The 23,566-nt window shown below is 39.6% G+C and overlaps 2 protein-coding genes and 1 non-coding gene across 3 annotated transcripts in view; 2 read left to right on the forward strand and 1 right to left on the reverse strand.

The window, feature by feature from the left end:
• The window catches only part of LOC119992714, a 107,344-nt gene extending 92,440 nt beyond the window's left edge, over window positions 1–14,904 (forward strand). The window contains exon 9 of the mRNA XM_038839507.1: window positions 13,220–14,904. Within this exon, the coding sequence (XP_038695435.1) occupies window positions 13,220–14,904 (1,685 nt within the window). The remainder of the gene's footprint in view (window positions 1–13,219) is intronic.
• Window positions 10,728–10,834, reverse strand: LOC119993885. The gene has a single exon (XR_005466582.1). It is a non-coding gene; the product is annotated as a small nucleolar RNA R71 (small nucleolar RNA).
• Window positions 14,905–22,419: 7,515 nt separating the features above from the next.
• Window positions 22,420–22,797, forward strand: LOC119992715. The gene has a single exon (XM_038839508.1). It carries the CDS (start codon window positions 22,420–22,422, stop codon window positions 22,795–22,797), a length of 378 nt encoding a protein of 125 aa, XP_038695436.1.
• The last annotated feature ends 769 nt before the right edge of the window (window positions 22,798–23,566 follow it).

Here is a 23,566-nt window from a genome sequence, read left to right on the forward strand (position 1 = left end):
GATTTTCTTTGGCACAGAAGTTGATCAACTTTTTAATCTGAGGGTGATGGTCTTAGCCTTTTAGGTAGTTTCGGGTTGGTTGGTCGAAAGATACAATCTCTTCACTGTACGACCATTTTACAAGGAACTTTTCAAAAGTTCTTATCAGTTAGGCAACCCTAACTTCCCTTTGGAAAATGTATGTGGAAATCCAAATCACCTCCAAAGATAGCATTGTTTATATGGGAATCAACTTGGGGAGAAAGATCCGACCTATGGGGTATGGACAACTTTAAAAAGGGAGGAGTTCAACTAGTGAAGGGAATGTCTTTGCATAAGTTGAAGAATAAACAAGAAGTCATTTGCTGCTAAATTGCATCTGGACAAGGAAAATGTGGTCTGTGATTTAGGCAAAGATCGATTTATCATCTGAGTTGTGCACTTGGAGATGTCTCACCAATGACCTAGCAGAAAGGGACTCTATCACGCTTTGATCTTTCAAGACGGGGAGAGGATCATTGATTTCTTCATTGATAATTGGTTTACTAGTTTAAAAACTTTGGGATTTTATGACAATTTATTTGACAGTATCAGACCAACTGTCTTATAACTTCTTTTCTTGTACCATCATGGAGATTGTGTAATGAAAGATCTTTTGCTTCAAATTTTTTTTTTTGCTTATTACCATATTCTTTTGTTTATAGTAAGATACTAGGATGTGAGTTTGTGATACTTCTAAATCTTCTAAATTTGTTTACAAGATTAGGTTTTTGTTTGGTGGTTTCATTGCCTATATTGCAGACAATTTTGACAACGGCGTTGCTATCTACACCCCCTATATTACTTTATACACCTCCCGTCAAATCATTTCACGTATTTCCTTGTAATTGTCTGCCAATTTTTTTTTTTTTTGTTTCTGTTTGTCTACTTTCTTTTCCTTTTTTCTTTTACTGGCTTGTTGGGATATGAGACTTGAATTTTATAAAAACACGTGTTTATTATTGAAAAAGTAGGAGCACTTACAATTATTTTTACATTGAAAGGAATCTGGACACACTCTCTCTCTTGTTCTTATTGGCTTCCCAAGAATAATAACATCACACGGTCAAAGCTGGTCAAAAATTAATTGATATTTTTCATTAATATCAATTATTTTTTGTTAAAATATAAATGAAATAATAATAAAATTGACGAAGGATAAATTTAAAAAATTTTAAAAAGATATCTCGTCAATCAAGTTTTGTCGGACGTTTACCCATGTATCATCTCCAAAACCAAGTAATCCAGCAATAGTCCGGATTTCATCAGCTCTTACATCTTTTATGAACATAATGTAAGGTTGCAATATAAGTGAGAACTGATTAAGATATATATGCTCATGGACAGTTTATATATACACATACATAAATAAATTCAATTTAATTAAGATTTTTATTTTATTTTTATTACCGCAGCATAAAAATATTTCAACATACACATAAAAAATTATTTTCATTTTCATTTTAAGATTTTTTATTTTAAATTTGTTTTTTTATTTTCATTTGTTATTATTTTTTTTCATTTTTTACTTCTAGTCTATCTGATTCGCAAAAGTTTAATGAATTATAAATGGAACATGCCCGATCATAACAGCTCAAATAACATTTTGATACTCAAACAATTGATGCAAATTACAACCCTGTGCCCAGAAAATCAACAACTACTCTCTGATTTTTCTGGGCAATTGGTTGCTCCAGCTCCTATATAAGGAGACCTGTAGCTTCATTTGAAACACAAGAAATTTCTCTTTTTCCTCTGTTCCCACAAAATTCCTTTCTTTCTCACCTGTTGAAACTCTGTCAAAATTCTAGTATGAGAGTGCTATTCTTACTTGGTTCGACTGTACTATCTGTTTTGGAGTGTCACTAACAAGGCGGTGAAAAGAGCGTTGTATCTTGGGAGGTGATTGCTCGGAGTTGCTAGACACCGATAGGCAGGAGCAAATTCACTTTAAGGAGATTCGCGTTAGCGTACCTCGCTTCCTCATCTAATTCCGGTTTTGGTATTTTAATTCCAGTTTTTATTCTTGTATGTGATACTATTTTGATCAATATATGATACTGTTTATGCATGCAATTTGTTATTGTTATGGTATGTGATACTGTTTTGATCAATATATGATACTGTATATGCATACAATTTGTTATTGTTATTGCTATTGTTAATTAATTAATTATATGCATGCATGTTTATTCCAACAATTTTCAACTGACAATGACATATCACTCAATCTCTACCATCCATATTTCTTTTTGAAATATATATATATATATATATATATATATATATATATATATATATTCCTTGGCGGGCTTGTCAGGTAGGCTTTTGTAGAACATAACTTGCGTGTTTTCAAAACAATTAATCCAATTTTCAAGACACGTGTCTTTTCAATAGGGAGTGTATATAGTAAAAATAGGGGGTTTGAATAGCAACACCCTTTTGACAATAGCATATATGGAAGCATATAATATTGTACAATATATGTTAGTACAAAATGGTAGCAGATATGGTTGTACTTTTGTTGGTAGCATATATGAAGTTAAAATTATTTTTAAAATTACGTGCAGGGGTATCATGTATTGAAGTTGTAATCGATTAAAATAAATAAGAAAATTTATAATAATAATAAAAAACATTTAAATTAATTTAATAAAATCAAAATATTAAATTAATTTACATGCATGCAGTAGGGAAGGGGGCTGAAATGACTTTTATATGAAATTCCTGAAATATCAATTGCCACGTCTTTCCTTCTTTACTCTTCTAATCTTCTTCCTCGACAGTCTCTCTTTCTTTACCTTCTTCATCAGTGATGAGGACCAAGAGTCCCTACACCAAGTGAGCCTGGCAAGATCAAGATCTACTTGTTCGACTTCTTGTTTTCCCGATTTAATTTTGTTTGTAGAATTTCATACGGTTTCATAGTTGACTAATGCCGGAAAACAACCATAATTGCGATGCCAAGGATTTTGAGGGTCGATAAGAAGACTTGGTCGTCTATCTGAGTAACGAGGAGTACAGGTCTATGTACTTGGGTACCAAATCAAGAAACAGGACCCGGAGCTATGTAGTATGTACTGTCGGCACCGACGAAGGAGATATAGGGTATTATAATCAGTGTAATATAAAATCAAGGGCATAATACATAAAGGCAGCCAAAATTGTCTCAGAATTGTTCAATTTCGAACAATTTCAAAAGGACCATAATATGGTCATAAAATTGTCCAAAAATTCATACCCGAAAATTGTTGTTTGGTGTAGCTATACAATATATGCTACTTGAACAATATATTGTGGTATGATATATTGTGTGTCAAACGGGTACTTATTTGATATTTTAGTTTGGTGGATGGTGGTTTCATTGTTTATGTTAAAATTTGGGTCACTGGATTTTGCTTGTGCAATTTTATTTTATTTTTTTAAATTTTATTTGTGACAAAATGATTTGAATGGATGATTCCATTCATATGCTTTCATCTGGTTTGGATTTTGTGTTAGTACTGAGCATGATTGAAATGAATGATTCATTCATGTTTATAGTGTCATGTGAAAATACCATCTCCAGCACTCCAAATGGGTACCATCTCAAGCACTCCAAATGTACAACTGTGCGTTTAAGCCACTTGCATATGGATGATCTGAACAGTTATTACAACTTCAACACTTGATAATTGCATCCTCTATTTGTTGTATTATATTTTTCACAAAATTTGGCCTTTCAGTTTTATAGAAGTTGTGCATCTAGTTTATAGGAGTGGTCATAAGGAGCGCATTGTATCCATAGAATACTACCTCTTGTGTCAAACATCGACAAAGACTTAATAACGTGAAGAAGTACGATAAATCTTCATAAGGTAGTCACTTTAGTTGTAATTATCATGGAAAACAAAATCCTTCTCAATGATATGTATAGATGAATTAAAAGGTTTTGCTTGAGAAGATCTGAAAATGATGTGTGAATAAGGAAAAAATGTCATTTCTAGTCAGCATGACAAGCGACACAGAGAGGGAAGACCTCGCAGAGAAGAGTCAACTCAGGAAGTCAAGTCAAAAGGGAAGGAAGACAACGAGGAATCAACACAAATCCCAACGTATCATGATTCTTTATATCTCAATCAATCCCAATGTCAATATCAAGGATCTCAACAGTCCCAATAACCAGGAAGTCTTGCAGGTACAACAATCTCAACAAACATACCACATTACCACAACTCTTATAAAAGAAACTATAGAATTGCAACATTTGATTCTTGATTGACTTCAAATGAATTAGTCCTAAAAATGTTGGAAAATCCACAGGTCCATCTTCACCAAGTCAGCTTTGATTGTCTTGGTGACGTAGAACGGTCCGAGGAAGAGTTCCTTGAGAAGTTGGAACGTGTTCGAAGGAATTCAAATCGAAATCGGAATTGAAGTTGCTGTTTTTGGAAATTAAAGTTTCAGTTTCCAACTTTGACCATCTATAACTTTTGATTCCCTTGTGTGTTTCCTTCTTATAATATGTTTTCGAGGACTGATTTTGAAGACCTAAAGTTTAGAATTGGAAGGAGATCGAAAAGGCATCGTTTTAGAGTCCAACAGAGTTAATTAAGTTTCCTATACGTTTTATGTTTCTAATTTTCCAATTCTAGTTTAATTAGGAGTCCAATTAGAGTTTGATTGTTTTGTCAGTCTATAAATAGTTTCATAAACGTTTGTAATTGATACAATTCAATACATTCAGTTTTATTAATAAAATTCCTTGAGGTTTTCTCAATTGTTCTTGGTGGATTCCAAGTTTCTTGATTTCGTCGTGAACAAATTCAAGTGTTCTAGCTTCCGCGCTGCGTCAGGTGGTATCGGAGCAGGTGTTATCCTGTCGGATATGTCTAACACAGAACGGAATCGAAATCCCAACGACGCTGGTCAGGGATAGGTGATCTATGGACTGCGTTTGATGAGCATAGGCAACAGATGATAGAACTGATGGCCCAACAAAGGCAGCAGATGGACCAACAAAGGCAGCAGATGGCCGAAGTTCTGCGTATGCTTGGCGAATTGCGAGTCAACGCTGGCCATAATCAACAGGCAGCAAGGGCAGATGCTCGTGATGTGGCACAAGATCTCCCTGATGGCCGAGCAGCTGTCAACCGACGGAATCAACAGGCGAACCGTGGTAGACAGGTGTTGCAACCAGCACATCACGACCTCATGGAGGATGATTCTGATGTTGAAGAAGTCGTCGATGATGTGTATGGTGATGATGGTCCGAATTACAATCAGGTCCCTGGAGGATTTAAGCTTCGTGCGGATATTCCACCGTTTGATGGAAATTTATCGATTGAAGGGGTACTTGATTGGCTTTCAGAAGTTTCACGATTCTTTGATATGACTGAAATCGAAGAACACAGACGAGTTAAGATGGTAGAATACCGTTTGAAGAGCGGGGCTGCTGTTTGGTGGGATGAATTGCAAGCAACCAGAAGACGACAATTTAAACAGCCAATTCGTACATGGAGGCGGATGGAGCAGCTCATTCGCACTCAATTTTTACCTGCTGATTATTTGTAGTATTTATTTCAGCTATATCAGAATTGCAGTCAAGGAAATCGAACTGTTTGTGACTATACGTCTGAGTGGCAACGGCTGAAGATGCGTAACAACTTGAACGAGTCTGAACATGTTCAAGTATCACGATATTTGGGTGGATTAAGACCATCAATCCGGGACAAAATTGGGTTGCAAACGATTTGGACAGTGATTGAAGCATATAACTTGGCTTTGAAGGCTGAGGCTAAAGAGAGAGCATCTAGTAGACCTGGATATCAAAGACAGAATGAATCTGAATCCTCTAGTGTTGCTGCTAGTAGAGGAAAATCGCCACAGGTGGGTAACCAGTTTCAGTCTAAACCTGCATACCAACAGTCAGAAGGAAGGGGCAGTGGTAGTGCAGGACTAAAACAACCCGTGGCAAATCAGGCACACAATCAAGCACGTTCAGCTCAAGGGGGCAGAGGTAACAATTCTAATAATCCATATACTCGTCCTACTGGTAATAAGTGTTTTAGGTGCAATAAACCTGGTCACCGTTCCAATGAGTGTCCAGAACGTCGACCAGTTAATATGGTGGCACAAACGGACGATCAGTATGATGGTTTAGATGGTGAGTGTGATGATGTCTTTGATGGAGATTATATTGAGGAGGCTGATGATGTGCCTGAGGAAGAAGGGCCTTTAGTGAACTGTGTGGTGAAATGTGTGATGTATGCACCAAAACTGGAGGAGTCTCAACGAAGGAAAATATTTATGAGCTTTTGCAGTGTTGATAATAATGTTTGCGAGCTTATTATTGACAATGGAAGTTGTGAGAATTTTGTGGCGAAGAGACTAGTGGATCACCTAGGGTTGCGTACAGAAAAGCATCCGGCGCCCTATGCGATCGGATGGATTCAAAAAGGTCCGAAACTACAGGTGACTGAGATTTGCAGAATACCTATTTCTATTGGTAAATTTTATCGGGATGAAGTAGTTTGCGATGTGGTCGATATGGATGCTAGTCATGTTCTTCTTGGCAGACCTTGGCAGTATGATGTTGATGTTAACTATAAGGGCCGAGACAATATTTATGCATTCATATGGAAGGGAAAGAAGATAGTCATGGTTCCCCGACAGAAAAAACCTAACACCTCTAAAGTGGAGGGGAAGGCTTTAGTGATTTTCGTAGATTTCGAGCAAACATTCGAGGCTGACATGAAAGCATCTGGAGAATGTCATGCTCTGGTAGTTCGATCTTTAGTTATTGGAGACCAACAAGATTTGATGCAGAAGCTGCCAAAAAAAGTTCAGTCTATATTGGTAGATTTCAATGAGCTGGTGGCGGATGAGATACCCGATGAGCTGCCGCCTATGCGAAATATTCAGCACCATATTGATTTGATGCCAGGTGCGAGCTTACCAAATCTGCCGCATTATCGCATGAGTCCAAAAGAGAATGATATTTGCAGGGGAAGGTAGAAGAGTTGCTGAAAAAGGGGTTCATCCGAGAGAGTATGAGTCCATGTGCTGTACCTGCGTTATTGACGCCAAAGAAAGATGGAAGTTGGTGGATGTGTGTAGACAGTCGCGCCATCAATAAAATTACAGTCAGGTATAGGTTTCCCATTCCACGCCTTGATGATATGTTAGACATGCTCTCTGGGTCAAAATTATTTTCGAAGATAGATTTGAAGAGTGGTTACCACCAGATTCGTATAAGGCCAGGAGATGAATGGAAAACTGCTTTTAAGACAAAAGATGGATTATTTGAGTGGCTGGTTATGCCGTTTGGTTTGTCTAATGCTCCTAGTACTTTCATGAGGATCATGAATCAGGTATTATGCCCTTTTATTGGCAAATTCGTGGTTGTTTATTTTGATGATATTCTGATTTATAGTCGTACTGAGGAGGAGCATCTTTCGCATCTTCGAGAAGTCTTAATGGCCTTGCAAGAAAATAAGTTGTATATTCAGTTAAAAAAGTGTAGTTTTCTTACGGAGAGTTTGATGTTTTTGGGTTACATTGTGAGTCACAATGGCATTCATGTGGATGAGGAGAAAGTGAAGGCAATTCGTGATTGGCCAACACCGAATAACCAGGAAGTCTTGCAGGTACAACAATCTCAACAAACATACCACATTACCACAACTCTTATAAAAGAAACTATAGAATTGCAACATTTGATTCTTGATTGACTTCAAATGAATTAGTCCTAAATGGTGGAATAAACCAACTTAATTAGTAATGATCCAGCTTTGAGTGGAAAAAAAATGTTGGAAAATCCACAGGTCCATCTTCACCAAGTCAGCTTTGATTGTCTTGGTGACGTAGAACGGTCCGAGGAAGAGTTCCTTGAGAAGTTGGAACGTGTTCGAAGGAATTCAAATCGAAATCGGAATTGAAGTTGCTGTTTTTGGAAATTAAAGTTTAAGTTTCCAACTTTGACCATCTATAACTTTTGATTCCCTTGTGTGTTTCCTTCTTATAATATGTTTTCGAGGACTGATTTTGAAGACCTAAAGTTTAGAATTGGAAGGAGATCGAAAAGGCATCGTTTTAGAGTCCAACAGAGTTAATTAAGTTTCCTATACGTTTTATGTTTCCAATTTTCCAATTCTAGTTTAATTAGGAGTCCAATTAGAGTTTGATTGTTTTGTCAGTCTATAAATAGTTTCATAAACATTTGTAATTGATACAATTCAATACATTCAGTTTTATTAATAAAATTCCTTGAGGTTTTCTCAATTGTTCTTGGTGGATTCCAAGTTTCTTGATTTCGTCGTGAACGAATTCAAGTGTTCTAGCTTCCGCGCTGCGTCACTTGGCCTATTAATACCTACTTCGTGAATTGCCTCAAGTCCTCAACCATTCATACTATTACGATCCATTCGAATTTCTATTCCCTAGGATCGATATGTCTAATTCTAGTGTTAAGTAAACTTTTGTTCCAGATTTGTGTTCTTCGTTGTGGGGTTTGTTGGGGTTTCTTTGGGGGATTCTTTGATTACTGCCATGGGTCTTTGATAGGTGTGATAATACCTATTGTTTTTTGGTAGGAATTTCCCCCTCTTAGGCTTCCTTTAAATAAATAATGAGTGTATTTATGTGTTGATTTGTATTTTGATAGGTTGATTGCGGTTTGGATGAAAAGTGATGAAAAAAGGGCTGAATTGAAGAAAATGTCCACCGACCTTCGTGTGTTCAAATACTTATAACTTTTTGTCATGTTATTGGAATCGAGCGAAATAAAAGGCATTGGAAACTAGACATCTCAAGCTTTCCGTAGACGCTAAAATATTTGGAATCATTCCACGCCTAGGCGATATATTTGTGCACGCCCAAAATCACTCCTGCACGCCCAGTCCAGAGAGATGGACTTGAAAGTGAAGTGGTGCACGCCTAGGATCGCGCCTAGGCGTGAATTCAACACGCCTAGGCGCAAAAGGCAGATTTTGGGTGTGTTTTAATTCACGATTTTCCCGAGCGGAAGGAACTTTTGACTTCGAACTGATTTTCTGGAGAGCGAAACCAGAGGGGGAAGGCGACTCTTGGAGCTAGGAGGAGAGATTCTTCAGCTCAACTTGGATTTACTCAACTAATTGGGTTTATTCATGATTTTCTCATCTCTCTTCTTGTGTTTTTCTCTCATTATGTGTAACTAAACCTCTTTGCCAAGGCTAGGTTGAAGCCTTGGGTTTGATGACTTTGTTTATGACTTGATTTACATATATATGAGTTGATTTGGGTATAAATCTTGTGTTTCTATGTTTGATTGCAATTTCTTCATGCTTGTGGTGTTTGGCCAACACTTTAGGTTTTTGGATGAAATTGTTTGGAGAATTTGCTTAGACAATAATATGTCAAGTAGATTATGCTTCTTGAAACACTTGATTATGAATGTGTCTCCCTTTAATTAGGTGACAATTTGTATGAATTCTAATCTCCATAGAACTCCATGAATTCCTATGCATGTTTAGACCAATAAGATGGCTAGAATGTATTTAGGAATATCCGACCTAGACCAATAAGATGGCTAGTAATCGATTTTAGGGAGATTTGGCTTAAGTGCGCTAAAACCGACTTAGGTATGGATTCGTTATGCCCGAATTAGCAAATATGTGTGTGAATTTGTGTCATTGCAAGTCATTTCCCAAGGGGGATTCCAAAGCCTTGGTGTTCATCTCATATTCGTTAACTAATCTCATTTGCATTAGTTGCATCCTTATTCTAAGATAATACCAAAAACACTTTGCTATTTGCTTGTTTTAGTTTAATTACCAAACCAAACAATCTTGAGTTGAACTTTACTTTTGATTGCATTGTCCATATATACATACAAATATACATTTGGATTAGACATAACACCGTCCCTGTGGATTCGACCCTTGCTTATCATTGTGCTGTAGTCGCCGACTAGTACACTTGCTAGTAAGGTTAATTTAGACCCAACAAGTTTATGGCGCCGTTGCCGGGGACGGTTGCTTATATTTGATCCATTCTTGTTTATATACATAGATACTTACATACTTAGTTTAGTTTTTACTTACTTGACAATTAGTGATCCTTATACGATTCCTTCTTGTTTGTAGTTCATGCAAGGAAGGCGTTCTCAAGATACAGAAATTCTTCCTGTTGATCTAGACTTGGAACGTGCACGAAGGAACAAGAGAGACAAGGACCCCCTTGAGGAGCAATCTTCCACTCGGTCTATCTCTCCTACATTCAGCTCTAGTTCATCTAGTGACAATACTTTGGGAGAACATTCTGAACAAGCGAGCATGGCTGAAAATCGTGAAAAAGTTGGCAACAATGCCAACAATGCAAATGCTCCTGTTACCATCATGGACTACTCTATGCCACAATTCTCTACTAGACAATCTTGCATCGTATTACCAACCATTCCGCCAAATCTATCTTATGAGCTTAAATGTCATGTGATTAACATGCTCCCATCATTCTCAAGAGCGGAAAATCAAGATGCTAGTGATCACATTGATAATTTTCTGGAGATTTGTGGCACTCAAAAAATTCAAGGCATATCTGAAGAGTTCATACGGTTGAAGCTATTTCCTTTTTCTCTTAAGGAAAGTGCTAAGATCTGGTTCAAGACTTTGCCACCAAATTCTATCACTTCTTGGGATCAACTTTCTGCTAAGTTTATTCAGAAGTTCTATACTCAGTCAAGGACACAGAGGCTTAGGGATCAGATTTTCCATTTCAGGCAGAACAAGGGAGAACCACTTTTTAAGGCTTGGGAGCGATATAAAACTTTATTGATTGGTTGCCCACATCATCAATTCTTGCCATGGCAGATTATATCATACTTTTACCAACATCTGGCTGATGAATGCCGCCATAGGTTAGATGCAGCTGCTGGAGGAAATATTATGGCTAAGGAACCGACTGAAGCCAATGAAATTATTGAGACTGTGGTAGCAAATTCCTCACAATGGGATAATCGTGATCTTGATGCTCCTAGACACATGGTTTATGAGGCTAGTGCTTCAAATTCAGAGATGGCATCTGTGGCTAGGAAATTGGATGCGGTAGTAACTTTGCTGAGCAGAAATTTGGAGCCTTGTGACATTTGTGGAGGCACCGATCATCCTACTCATGTATGTTCTAGAAGTGGGACATTTCCTGAAGCTGAAGTTAATGCAGTTCAACCTTTTCATAGGCAGCAGAATGATCCATTTTCTCACACATATAACCCAGGATGGAAGAATCACCCAAATTTCTCCTATGCTTCATCCCAGAATTTCAATCAAGGGCCTAGATCTTGGCAAGCTCCACGACAAGGACCACCTTCTCAAGATGCAAAGAAGTCTGCTATGGAGGACCTTATCACCCAACTTGCTCAATCACAAGTCACAATGCAGCATTCCCAAGCAGAGATGAGCATCAATGACTCAGTTGCAACAAACTGTTTCCAGTAATACTCAGTCCATCGCAAAGCTTGAAATGCAAGTAGGACAACTTGCTCATGCCTTGAGTGAAAGACAGCCAGGAAAGCTGCCGAGTCAACCTGAGGTAAATCCTAAGCAGTATGAGGAGGCTAATGCTATTACTGTTTTGCGAAGTGGGAAAAATGTGGATAACAAGATTGAGTATAAAAAGCTTGAAGGTGAGAATCATGATGAGCCTATAGTGGTGGAGCCAAGTGTTTTCAAAATACCTCATGTTGAGAAGGAAAAGCCGAAAGTAGAAGAGTATGTTCCAAAAGTGCCGTTTCCATCTCGTCTTGCACTGGCTAAGAAAAGCAAGTATAATCGGGATATTTTTGAAGTTTTGAAGAAAGTGGAGATTAATATTCCACTCATTGAGGCAATTAAGTCTATTCCCGCATATGCAAAATTTTTGAAGGAGTTGTGCACTAATAAAAGGAAGATAGGTGATCATGAAGAAGTATTTCTCTCCGAAGAAACGAGTGCTATTTTACAAAAGAAGCTCCCGCCCAAATTAAAAGATCCGGGTAGCTTTACCATTCCTTGTATTATTGGAGAGAAAGAAATTGAAAAGGCCTTGATGGATCTTGGTGCAAGTGTAAATATCATGCCTTATTCTGTTTACACTACATTGAAGATCGGTGAGTTGAAACCAACATCAGTCACTCTCCAATTAGCGGATCGCTCTTTAGTGCATCCTTTTGGGCTAGTTGAAGATGTTCTAGTGAAGGTGGGAGAGTTTGTTATTCCGGTGGATTTTCTAGTGCTTGATATGGAGGGTGAACCTAATCCGGGAAAAGATGTACCAATCATTCTGGGCCGCGGTTTTATGGCAACCACCAACATTGATGTCAAGATGGGAGTTCTTACTATGATAGTTTTTGATAAAACTATTCAGTTTCGGCTCTTTGAGGCCATGAGACATTCTAATGATTCAAAGACTTGTTTTTGGGTGGATGTGGTCGATAGAAGAGTTGACATGGAGCTGCATAGAAATGATAAAACCATTGCTTTGGAAGCTTTTCTAATGGGAGATATTGAGAGGACTTTGGACAATGATACTCAAGAAGTTGTAAACATGTTTGAGGCTTCTCCTAGTTATCAACACAAGTGGCGTCCGACTTTTGAAAATTTGAGGGACTCTCCAAATCTTGAGAAGCTAGTACCATCTATAGTGAGTCCGCCAGAGCTAGAGTTGAAGCCTTTGCCAGCACACTTACGATATGCATTCTTAGGTAACTCAAAAACTCTTCCTGTTATTATTTCTTCTAATCTTTCTCTCTTGGAAGAAGAGAAATTGCTCCGTGTTCTCAGAGAATACAAGAGTGTAATTGGGTGGACCATTGCGGATATTCGTGGCATTAGCCCCTCTGTGTGCATGCATCGCATTTTGATGGAGGACGGAACTAAAGCCACTAGAGAAGGACAAAGAAGATTAAATCCCAACATGAAAGAAGTTGTCTGGAGTGAGATTTTGAAGCTCTTGGATGTTGGCGTTATTTATCCCATTTCTGATTCCAAATGGGTGAGTCCAGTTCATCTTGTGCCGAAGAAATCTGGGATTACTGTCGATGCCAATGGGAACAATGTGCTTATTCCTACTCGGAAGGTCACAGGGTGGCGAGTTTGTATTGATTATCGGAAACTGAATTTAGCTACCCGAAAAGATCACTTCCCATTACCTTTTGTTGATCAGATGCTTGAGAGACTGGCAGGGCATGAGTATTATTGCTTCCTGGATGGTTATTCTGGTTATAACCAAATTGCCATTGCTCCCGAAGATCAAGACAAGACTACTTTCACTTGTCCATTTGGAACATTTGCTTATCGTCGGATGCCTTTCGGCCTATGCAATGCTCCTGCAACATTTCAGCGTTGCATGATAAACATCTTCTCTGACATGGTGGAGCGTTTTATTGAGATATTTATGGATGATTTTTCTGTCTTTGGGTCAAGTTTTGACAATTGCCTTAAAAATCTGTCTATTGTGTTGAGGAGATGTGAAGAAACCAATTTGGTTCTAAATTGGGAAAAATGCCACTTTATGGTGCAACGAGGAAATGTGTTGGGGCATATTATCTCCAAAAATGGGATTGAAGTTGATCCGGCAAAGATTGAGCTTATATCAAAGCTTCCTCCTCCGATCAATGTGAAAGGAATTTGTTCTTTTCTGGGACATGCAGGGTTCTATAGGAGGTTCATTCAAGATTTTTCTAAAATTGCTAGGCCTTTATGCAACCTTTTGGCCAAAGTTGCAATTTTTCTATTCGATGAAGCTTGTATGAGGGCATTCGATTTGTTGAAAGAGAAACTTACTACTGCTCCAATTATGATGCCTCCGGATTTTTCTTTGCCATTTGAAATTATGTGCGATGCTTCTGACTTTGCCATTGGAGCGGTGCTTTGTCAACGAGTTGACAAGAAGTCTCATGTTATATATTATTCAAGCCAAACACTCAATGATGCTCAAGTTAATTATACCACCACCGAGAAAGAGTTGTTGGCCATTGTCTTTGCCTTGGACAAGTTTCGTCAATATTTAGCATGCTCTAAAGTGATTGTCTACTCTGACCATGCAGCATTGCGGTATTTATTGTCAAAGAAAGACTCCAAGCCAAGGCTCATTCGTTGGGTACTGCTTCTCCAAGAGTTTGATTTGGAGATTCGGGATAAAAAGGGGTGCGAGAATGTAGTTGCTGATCATCTCTCTCGGCTCGCTATCAAGGAAAGCGGTGAAAGAGATATGGATTTCAATGAGACCTTTCCAGATGAGCATTTATTTGAGGTCGAGGAGGTTCCTTGGTATGCAGATATAGTTAATTACCTGGTAAGCCGAAAGTTACCTCCAGGCATGACCACACATGAGAAAAACAAGTTTCTATCCTCCATCAAATATTACTATTGGGATGATCCTTATTTATTCAGATGTTGTCCTGATCAGATTATCAGACGATGTATTCCGATTAATGAGCAAGAAAGTGTTCTTCACTTTTGCCACTCTCATGTGTGTGGAGGGCATTTTGGGGGGAAGAAAACTTCTGCCAAGGTACTTCAATGTGGATTTTATTGGCCCTCTTTGTTCAAAGATGCTCATTCTTTCTGTTTGACATGTGATCGATGCCAACGCACCGGGAATATTTCAGCAAGAGATCAAATGCCATTGAACAATATATTGACTATTGAGCTATTTGATGTGTGGGGGATTGACTTCATGGGTCCATTCCCCAATTCCCATGGAAATCTATATATTTTGGTGGCGTTTGATTATGTGAGTAAATGGGTGGAAGCTCTACCGTGCAAAACCAATGATCATGGTGTGGTTGTGAATTTCTTGAAAAATATGATCTTTGCAAGGTTTGGAACTCCAAGAGCTATTATTAGTGACGGTGGATCGCATTTTGCAACAAGTACTTTGAGAAATTGATGAAAAAATGTGGGGTAACTCACAAGGTTTCTACACCTTACCACCCGCAAACGAGTGGCCAAGTGGAGATATCGAACCGGGAGATCAAGCATATTCTTGAGAAGACGGTTTCCTCTAATAGAAAGGATTGGAGTATTAAGCTTAATGATGCTCTTTGGGCTTATCGGACCGCTTTTAAAACTCTTATTGGCATGTCTCCCTACCGGTTAGTCTTTGGGAAGCCTTGTCATTTATCGGTGGAGCTGCAATATCGAGCATACTGGGCAATCAAGGTTTTGAACTTTGATCTCCAGGAAGCTGGCAATATGAGGAAGCTCCAACTTAATGAGCTTGATGAGCTTCGGAATGACTCCTATGAGAATGCTAAAATCTACAAGGAAAAGACCAAACTCTTTCATGATAAACATATCTCAAGGAAGGTATTTGAACCAGGTCAAAAAGTCTTGCTGTATAATGCACGCCTTCGATTTTTTCCGGGAAAGCTTCGATCAAGGTGGAGTGGTCCGTATGAGGTGATTAAAGTTCTTCCTTATGGATCTGTATTTATCAAGGACCCTCGCACAGGTTTTGAGCAACAAGTAAATGGTCACCGCCTCAAGCCCTATTTTGAGACTTCTTTTGATATGGAAAAGTACAAGTTACGCTTGGAAGATCCTCCATCCCTTTGAAGATCTCAGTACCGCTACGTCTGGCTGAAGACATTAAACTTAGCGCTAATTGGGAGGCAACCCAATGCAGTATATCCTTTTGTGTATTTTTATTGGCAAAATTTTGTGTGGATGTTAGTTTGCATGTGCTGGAATCTGGCTGCAGGAAAATTGAAATTTCTGGGCAATATGTTACAGCCAGACCACGCCTAGGCGTGCATGTCCACGCCTAGGCGTACACCACGCCTAGGCGCAGCTTATCCACGCCTAGGCGTGTATATATATATATATATATATATATATATATATATATATATATATATATATATATAAAAACAAATCTTGATTATATACCACACAAACTGTACACTCACTCACATACCCACGCCGAGCTCTCTCTTTACCGCGTGCCTAGGCGCACCTCTCCAATCCTCGCCTAAGTGACAGTCTAAGCGCATCAGGTATGTAATAGTTTCTTCCACATCTGGTTTTTTGTGATCTTTGAGTTCTAAGCTTGCTCTATTCCAAGCAAGAATTGAAGTGAGAGAATTGCCAAGTTTGGCAATGGCATCTCCTAATTTTTGGAGTTTAGGGCTAAAGTAAGGGATATCTTGGTTGATTCTCTCATTCTGAGTCATGTAGGACGTATGGGCTGCCGGATCTGCTGTTTTTGTATACAAATTGTGGGATTTGGAGCTTGAAGCTCGGGTTGCCATGGCAACCCGTGCGTGTTGGGGAAGAAGGGACCACACCTAGGCGCGGTTCCCTCACGCCTAGGCGCGGTTCCCTCACTCCTAGGCGTGACTTCGCCTAGGCGCGGTTCCCTCACGCCTAGGTGTGACTTCGCCTAGGCGTGGTTCCCTCATGCCTAGGCGTGAATTCACCTTTCATTATTCCATCGTTTTCATCTTTCTGTGCAGTAATGCGTTTATGATTATCCTTGCTATTCTTAATTGTTGTACATTGCTTTTGCAGGAATTATGCCGCGGCAAAAGATATTGGCAACCATGCACAAGAAGCGCACTTCTCAGTCTACAACACCTCAGCCACCTCCTGCAGCAGAGGGGTCTACTTCTGGAGCTGCCACTGATTACTTTGACATTGCTACTCTTATGCCGGAGATATATTTATCAGCTGATCTGTTGAACAAGGTTGGGGTAAGAAGTGAGCCTTTCGGCCGGCTCTGCCACTTTTGTTCTTTCATTGCTACCCCGGATGTTTCTGCTGCTGATGTTCCGGTCTATCCAAACCTGGTGCGTGCATTCTATCGCACCGTGGAAGCAACAGGGACTGGCCTCTACCAAGCTATATTGCCTTCCGGGATGATTACTTTTTCTGCTGCTGATGTTAGTGCCAGTATTGGACGTCCTACTTCACAGCCTCCTGATAGTGGTTTCCAGCCACCTATTCCTTCTGCCCAGCTGGAAAATCATGAGTGGATTGTCCAACATTTTACTGGTCGGCGGGGAAAATTTGTTCGGAAATCTGCTCTTCCGCAGGTTATGTATCTTGTGGACCGGCTAGTGCATGGAAACTTATGGCCAACTGGGCACCAAAGTGAGAGGAGGGAGGAGGCATTGGAGATTCTTTATTGTATCTGGACTGGTACTTGGTTTGATCTCGGCCAATATTATATTCAGTCCTTTTTGGCTATCCATTGGAGCGTGGAGGACACCAAAGTAAAGGTGAAGAGGCTCTTTCTGCCGCGGATCATCACTTGCTTGCTGAAATATCTCCAGGTGCTACCTCTGACTCTGCAGTCTGTCCCTCTTCCCATGGAGGCGTATGATTTGAGCAACTGGCGTATTAGTATAGCTCGTATTCGCTCTGCCCCTGCTGGGAGAGCTCGATATGCTCCGGGTGTTCAGCAGTTTGCGGAGGAGGACGAGGAGGAGGACACCGCTCAGAGTGATGCCGATGCTGCTGATCATGATACTCGGCTCAAGGAGATGAGCGACCAGCTGACTCGTCTTGAGCAAACCTTCCAGTCTCATGCTGAGTATGTCCAGCAGCAGTTCCAGACTCAGGGTCAGCAGATTGCTGATGTCCTATCCACGCTCCAGGAGATGCGGCGCGACAAAAATCTCACTTATGTTCGCCGCAAGACCTCTGGTGGCCCCTCTCAGTAGTTTCCCCTGCAGGTTGTATTGTTCTACGCTTGTCCTCCATTTTATTTTGTTCAGTTTCTTCCTATCTTATGCTTTGAGGACAAAGCTTGTTCTAACAGTGGGGTGGTTGGGTAGTCTAATTTTATGCTGTTATTAAGGTCAAGTACTATGGATGATGCCCACTTATTTTCTGTTAATCTGTGCTTGGATGGACTCCCTTATGTTTCATATTTAAGTTGCGAACCCATCTTATCCCCTTATATGCTTGAGGAATCATTGATGCCTACTTGATTATTTACGAAATTGATTCACTTGCATTGAAATGTAGTGGGGTATGACTTGGTTGGATATATGTGTGGAATATGGATTTTCTCTTAGATGAGCCAGAACATCATGTCAGTAATATCATTGGCACTAGTTATTTGTATACAATTACACCGAAAAAAAAAAAAAGAAGAAGAAGAAGAAGAAGAAGACTCGAAAATTGATGAAAATCATGTTCCGCTCATGTGTTTTTGCTGAGTAACCGGGGCTCTTGTCTAACCAACTTGAGTTTCGCGTAAAAAGGTGAGGCAGTCATGATGAACATACTAGGCCAGCTTAACTTCGAAACCTTGTCAACTCGAGAAATTGATCCGAGGGGTGCTTTGTCACCTAATGCCCTAAACCAGCTGGTTGGGAGTCATTGGTTGAGAACTCGCTACATGGGTTGACTAGAAAGTTTAATGGAGTGAGCATTGCACAGTCCTAGATAAAAAAAAAGAGAAGACATTTAGACAGAGTAGTATGTATATAAATAAATGTGCCTTGGTACCATTGCTTGGTTGTTCTTGGGAGTCTTGGAATGTGACTATGTTTAGCATGTATAAACTCTTGGAAGCCACATTTTTATGCATTTCCTCTTAGCACTACATGCCATCTAAAAAGATTAATTGAGTAGGCTGAAAATTTTCCATGAGTATATCGTGCGGATGAAGTGTGGGGTGCTTGATATCTTGAGACTAAAACGTTTGTGGGTGTCGTTCTTGTAAGCCCTCAGGAGACACAACTCCTCCACTAGGGACACCTAGGGGTTTAAAGGCTTGTTGCATATGCTAAATGCAACCGCGATTCCTGCGTTAGTGAGTTAAGATGTTAGTGGTACATGTACTTAGTCTAGTTTTACTTGAGGACAAGTAAGGTTTAAGTGTGGGGTGTTTGATAGGTGTAATAATACCTATTATTTTTGGTAGGAATTTCCCCCTCTTAAGCTTCCTTTAAATAAATAATGAGTGTATTTATGTGTTGATTTGTATTTTGATAGGTTGATTGCGGTTTGGATGAAAAGTGATGAAAAAAGGGCTGAATTGAAGAAAATGTCCACCGACCTTCGTGTGTTCAAATACTTATAACTTTTTGTCATGTTATCGGAATCAAACGAAATAAAATGCATTGGAAACTAGACATCTCAAGCTTTCCGTAGACGCTAAAATCGTGCAAATCGGACGTCATATGGAGATTTTGGAATCATTCCACGCCTAGGCGCAATATTTGTGCACGCCCAGAATCACTCCTGCACGCCCAGTCCAGAGAGATGGACTTGAAAGTGAAGTGGTGCACGCCTAGGATCGCGCCTAGGCGTGCGCCTAGGCGTGGTGCGCCTAGGAGTGAATTCAACACGCCTAGGCGCAAAAGGCAGATTTTGGGTGTGTTTTAATTCGCGATTTTCCCGAGCGGAAGGAACTTTTGACTTCGAACTGATTTTCTAGAGAGCGAAACCAGAGGGGGAAGGCGACTCTTGGAGCTAGGAGGAGAGATTCTTCAGCTCAACTTGGATTTACTCAACTAATTGGGTTTATTCATGATTTTCTCATCTCTCTTCTTGTGTTTTTCTCTCATTATGTGTAACTAAACCTCTTTGCCAAGGCTAGGTTGAAGCATTGGGTTTGATGACTTTGTTTATGACTTGATTTACATATATATGAGTTGATTTGGGTATAAATCTTGTGTTTCTATGTTTGATTGCAATTTCTTCATGCTTGTGGTGTTTGGCCAACATTTTAGGTTTTTGGATGAAATTGTTTGGAGAATTTGCTTAGACAATAATATGTCAAGTAGATTATGCTTCTTGAAACACTTGATTATGAATGTGTCTCCCTTTAATTAGGTGACAATTTGTATGAATTCTAATCTCCATAGAACTCCATGAATTCCTATGCATGTTTAGACCAATAAGATGGCTAGAATGTATTTAGGAATATCCGACCTAGACCAATAAGATGGCTAGTAATCGATTTTAGGGAGATTTGGCTTAAGTGCGCTAAAATCGACTTAGGTACGGATTCGTTATGCCCGAATTAGCAAATATGTGTGTGAATTTGTGTCATTGCAAGTCATTTCCCAAGGGGGATTCCAAAGCCTTGGTGTTCATCTCATATTCGTTAACTAATCTCATTTGCATTAGTTGCATCAGTTGCATCCTTATTCTAAGAAAATACCAAAAACACTTTGCTATTTGCTTGTTTTAGTTTAATTACCAAACCAAACAATCTTGAGTTGAACTTTACTTTTGATTGCATGGTCCATATATACATACAAATATACATTTGGATTAGACATAACACCGTCCCTGTGGATTCGACCCTTGCTTATCATTGTGCTGTAGTCGCCGACTAGTACACTTGCTAGTAAGGTTAATTTAGACCCAACAGTCTTGAAGTTCATCTATTTCTCTATTTTGAGTCAGCTATCACCTTCAATTTTGGGGGATTCTTTGTTTTGGGTGCTCGTCGCTATACCATAGGTCAGCAGATTTGGGGGATTCACTCAACACTTCCTTTGTATCTGAAAGGATTGAAGCTCTTGAGACGAAGTAGTACAAGAAGACTCTTGTGGTGGTGGTGGTGGAGGTTTTTCAGTATCTGGGTTTGGAAGGATATGAATGGATATCTGGGTTTGGATTTGGAAGGATATGAATGTGGATCTTGATTCTCTTTCTCTCTAGCGTGGCATCAATTGATTTTTGTAATCTTTTTCCATTTGTAATTTTTTATTTAAATAGTTATTTTTCATATGAATGTGGATCTTTATTTTCATTTTGATTTTTTGCATTTGTAATTTTTTTTAATACTTATTTTCCACTTTGGCAATTGTCAGGCCATACAAGCAAACATATAATTGCAATTAACGGTCAACGCGCCACATCAACGCGTTGAATGATCGAAAAATCTATAATTTGCCCGAGTAATCAAAGTGTAGCAAAAATAATTTTTGAGTGACTGACTTGGAACACTTGATCTTTGAATGACCAAAATGAAATCTTGGATATCTTTTAGTGATCAAAAGTTTACTTAACCCTCTAATTCTATGCCAACTAGCATAGAGCAATTGTAATGATACCATTTTAGGGGGCATGGATGGTATTTGTTGTCACTTTCAATGGGACATAGAAATAAAAGAGTTTTAAGAGTAAGCACAATGGTGGTTTTTTTGTGGGACAACAAAACGTATTGAGAAAAAGGTTTTACTGATGTGGTTGGATCAATAAAATATATTGGTACAATAGTGTAAATTTGCTGGCTAAATTTTTTGTGTAATAGAAGTGGAACCCAATATTAATTTTTGTGTATAAATGTGAGTGTGCTAGTGGCGGGACCCACATAGAGAGCAAACATGGTGGCAAATCAATGTCCCCTCATCTCTCCACGCCACAACAAAAATAAACCAACAAAATCTCATTATTATATCCATCAATTCATCCATGTCCCATCAAATATTACTTTTTGAGCATCCATGCCCTCTTAAAATACTTTCATTGCAATTGTTAATGGTGTCAATTATATGGTCTCCATTTTATTGGGTCAAACATGCGGGGATGGACTTTGACATGCCGTTTTATTGGCTTGCTTGGTTGTTTTATTATCAATCGAGACCCACCTCACTATCAAGTCATACCAATAAATTTACATGCAAAAAAGTCTCTCAATACAAACAAACCAAGCTAACAAATATTTGGGAAAACATATTCAAATAAATCACTCTAAACTCCTACTATCAACTTGGTAGATTCCACCAAGAAAGGGTATTTCTGTCATATCATCCTCACACAATATATCCGGGAGGAGAATTGTGGACGAAGCGGCAGCCACCACCAAACAGGCCTCCGATCCGCCCCGAAAATGTTCGAACGGGACTCCGTTGGACTCCCCCAGGAGAGAGAAAGAGAAAGACCTTCGTCAACAAAATCCTCTTCCTCCTTCCTTCTCATCCTTCTCGATTCAATCAAAATTATCTCCAGAAACAAGCAGATCTTCTTCTCCATCTTTGCCCTCCTCGCTCTCCCTCTGTCCCTCCACCTCTTCTCCGTCTCCTTCGTCTCCCTCCCCCTCAAATCCCGCGTCCACCATCTCGAGGCCGTCGCCTTCTACTCCAGCCGTTTTGAGGCCGGCCACATCTTGAAGGAGTCCCGAGAAAGCGCAATTTCGCTCCTCCGCCTCAAAGCCCTCTTCTTCATCCCTTCCTTTATCCTCTCCCTCCTTGGCGCCATATCCTCCGTCAGCTCCACCGCCGCCGGGGTCAGGAGTCAACGCCCCAATCTTCATTCGGCTTTAACCGCAATCAAGCTGACCTGGCATCGTCCAGTCCTCACCACAATCTGTATCTACGCTGTTTCGCTGTTGTACTTCAATGTACCACGCGCTTTAACGGTTGTAATTGGGGGAGGCAGTCACTTGTTGAGCTTCTTTATTTGGGTGATTTTATCGGGTCTTCATGTGTACTTGATGGCGGTGATGGGTATTGGTCTGGTGGTTTCTATCACGGAGGAGAGATTCGGGTGGGATGCGATCCAGGTCGGGTATAGGCTGATGGAAGGGAGAAGGATGTCCGGGTGGATATTGTCCTGTTTGATGGTGTTAATATCAGGTATGATCGGGTGGAAAATGGATAGACTCCTGATAATGGCGATCGATCGCCAAGATCCATCGAGTTGGTGGATGGCAGTGAAGGTGGTTGTAGGCGGGTCGGAGAGATTCGGGTTGGTTTGTTTGTACGGGTTTGTGGTGGTTTGGAGCTATGTGATTGCGACTGTGTATTATTGCGAGTGTAGGAAACGACATGTTAGAGTAGAAGAGAATGGAGAGGAGCTAGTCCCTGTTTAGAGAGACACGCCATTAGTAAGCATATAATTACAGTTCAAGTAGCATTGAATTGAACAAACCACAGCGTTGTAGTTCGTGGGGAGTTGTGTTGTTTTTCACCATTTTTATTTGCTGTATATTGAAGTCGTCCTCAATCCCTCTTCATTATTTTACAGCGTGATTTTTGATGATTGACAAGCAGAACTAGAGTGATGTTTTTCCAATTGTACTCTTCCCCATTATATGTTAATATGTTTTCATTAGTAGCAGTTTTTCTCTAGTTTGCCTGGTAGTTTTTTCTAGGACGAGAAACCATGTACCTTCTTTGGTCCTTATAAATTCCGGATACTTGAATCGCTCTCCTCTCCCCATATACTGATCAGTTGCAGGGTGTGGATATGAAAATTGAGTTGAATTTGGGTCCCCCAACATCTAACTCGGCCACCCCTGGTTGGATAGTTTGCCTGGTAGTTGATGTTCTGAATTTTCCTTGATGAGGAAGAGGAATCATTGCCAGTTTTTCTTCTACATTTCTGCAGAGGTACTCTGCTTCTTGTGGCAGGAACAATATATTTCTGTAGTATTATTACAGGCAATTTGACCGACTAACATCGGTTGGTTTGCTAAATTATTGACGTGTGATTTCGAATCAACAGTTTCTTAATCCAGTGCATAAGGAGTTATCTTGTCAAACTTGGGAAACAAAGAACAATTTATTACTTTTCCTTCCCCTTTTTTTCAGCCAAACTTGAATATCAGAAAGTTCAGTAAGCAATACGGCGAAGAATAA

This window comes from Tripterygium wilfordii, chromosome 23 (assembly GCF_013401445.1).
Source record: "Tripterygium wilfordii isolate XIE 37 chromosome 23, ASM1340144v1, whole genome shotgun sequence".
Taxonomy (NCBI): domain Eukaryota; kingdom Viridiplantae; phylum Streptophyta; class Magnoliopsida; order Celastrales; family Celastraceae; genus Tripterygium; species Tripterygium wilfordii.

Coding starts and splice junctions, on each gene's coding strand:
- LOC119992715 (XM_038839508.1), top strand. CDS start 22,420: ATGGCGGTGATGGGTATTGGTCTGGTGGTTTCTATCACGGAGGAGAGA.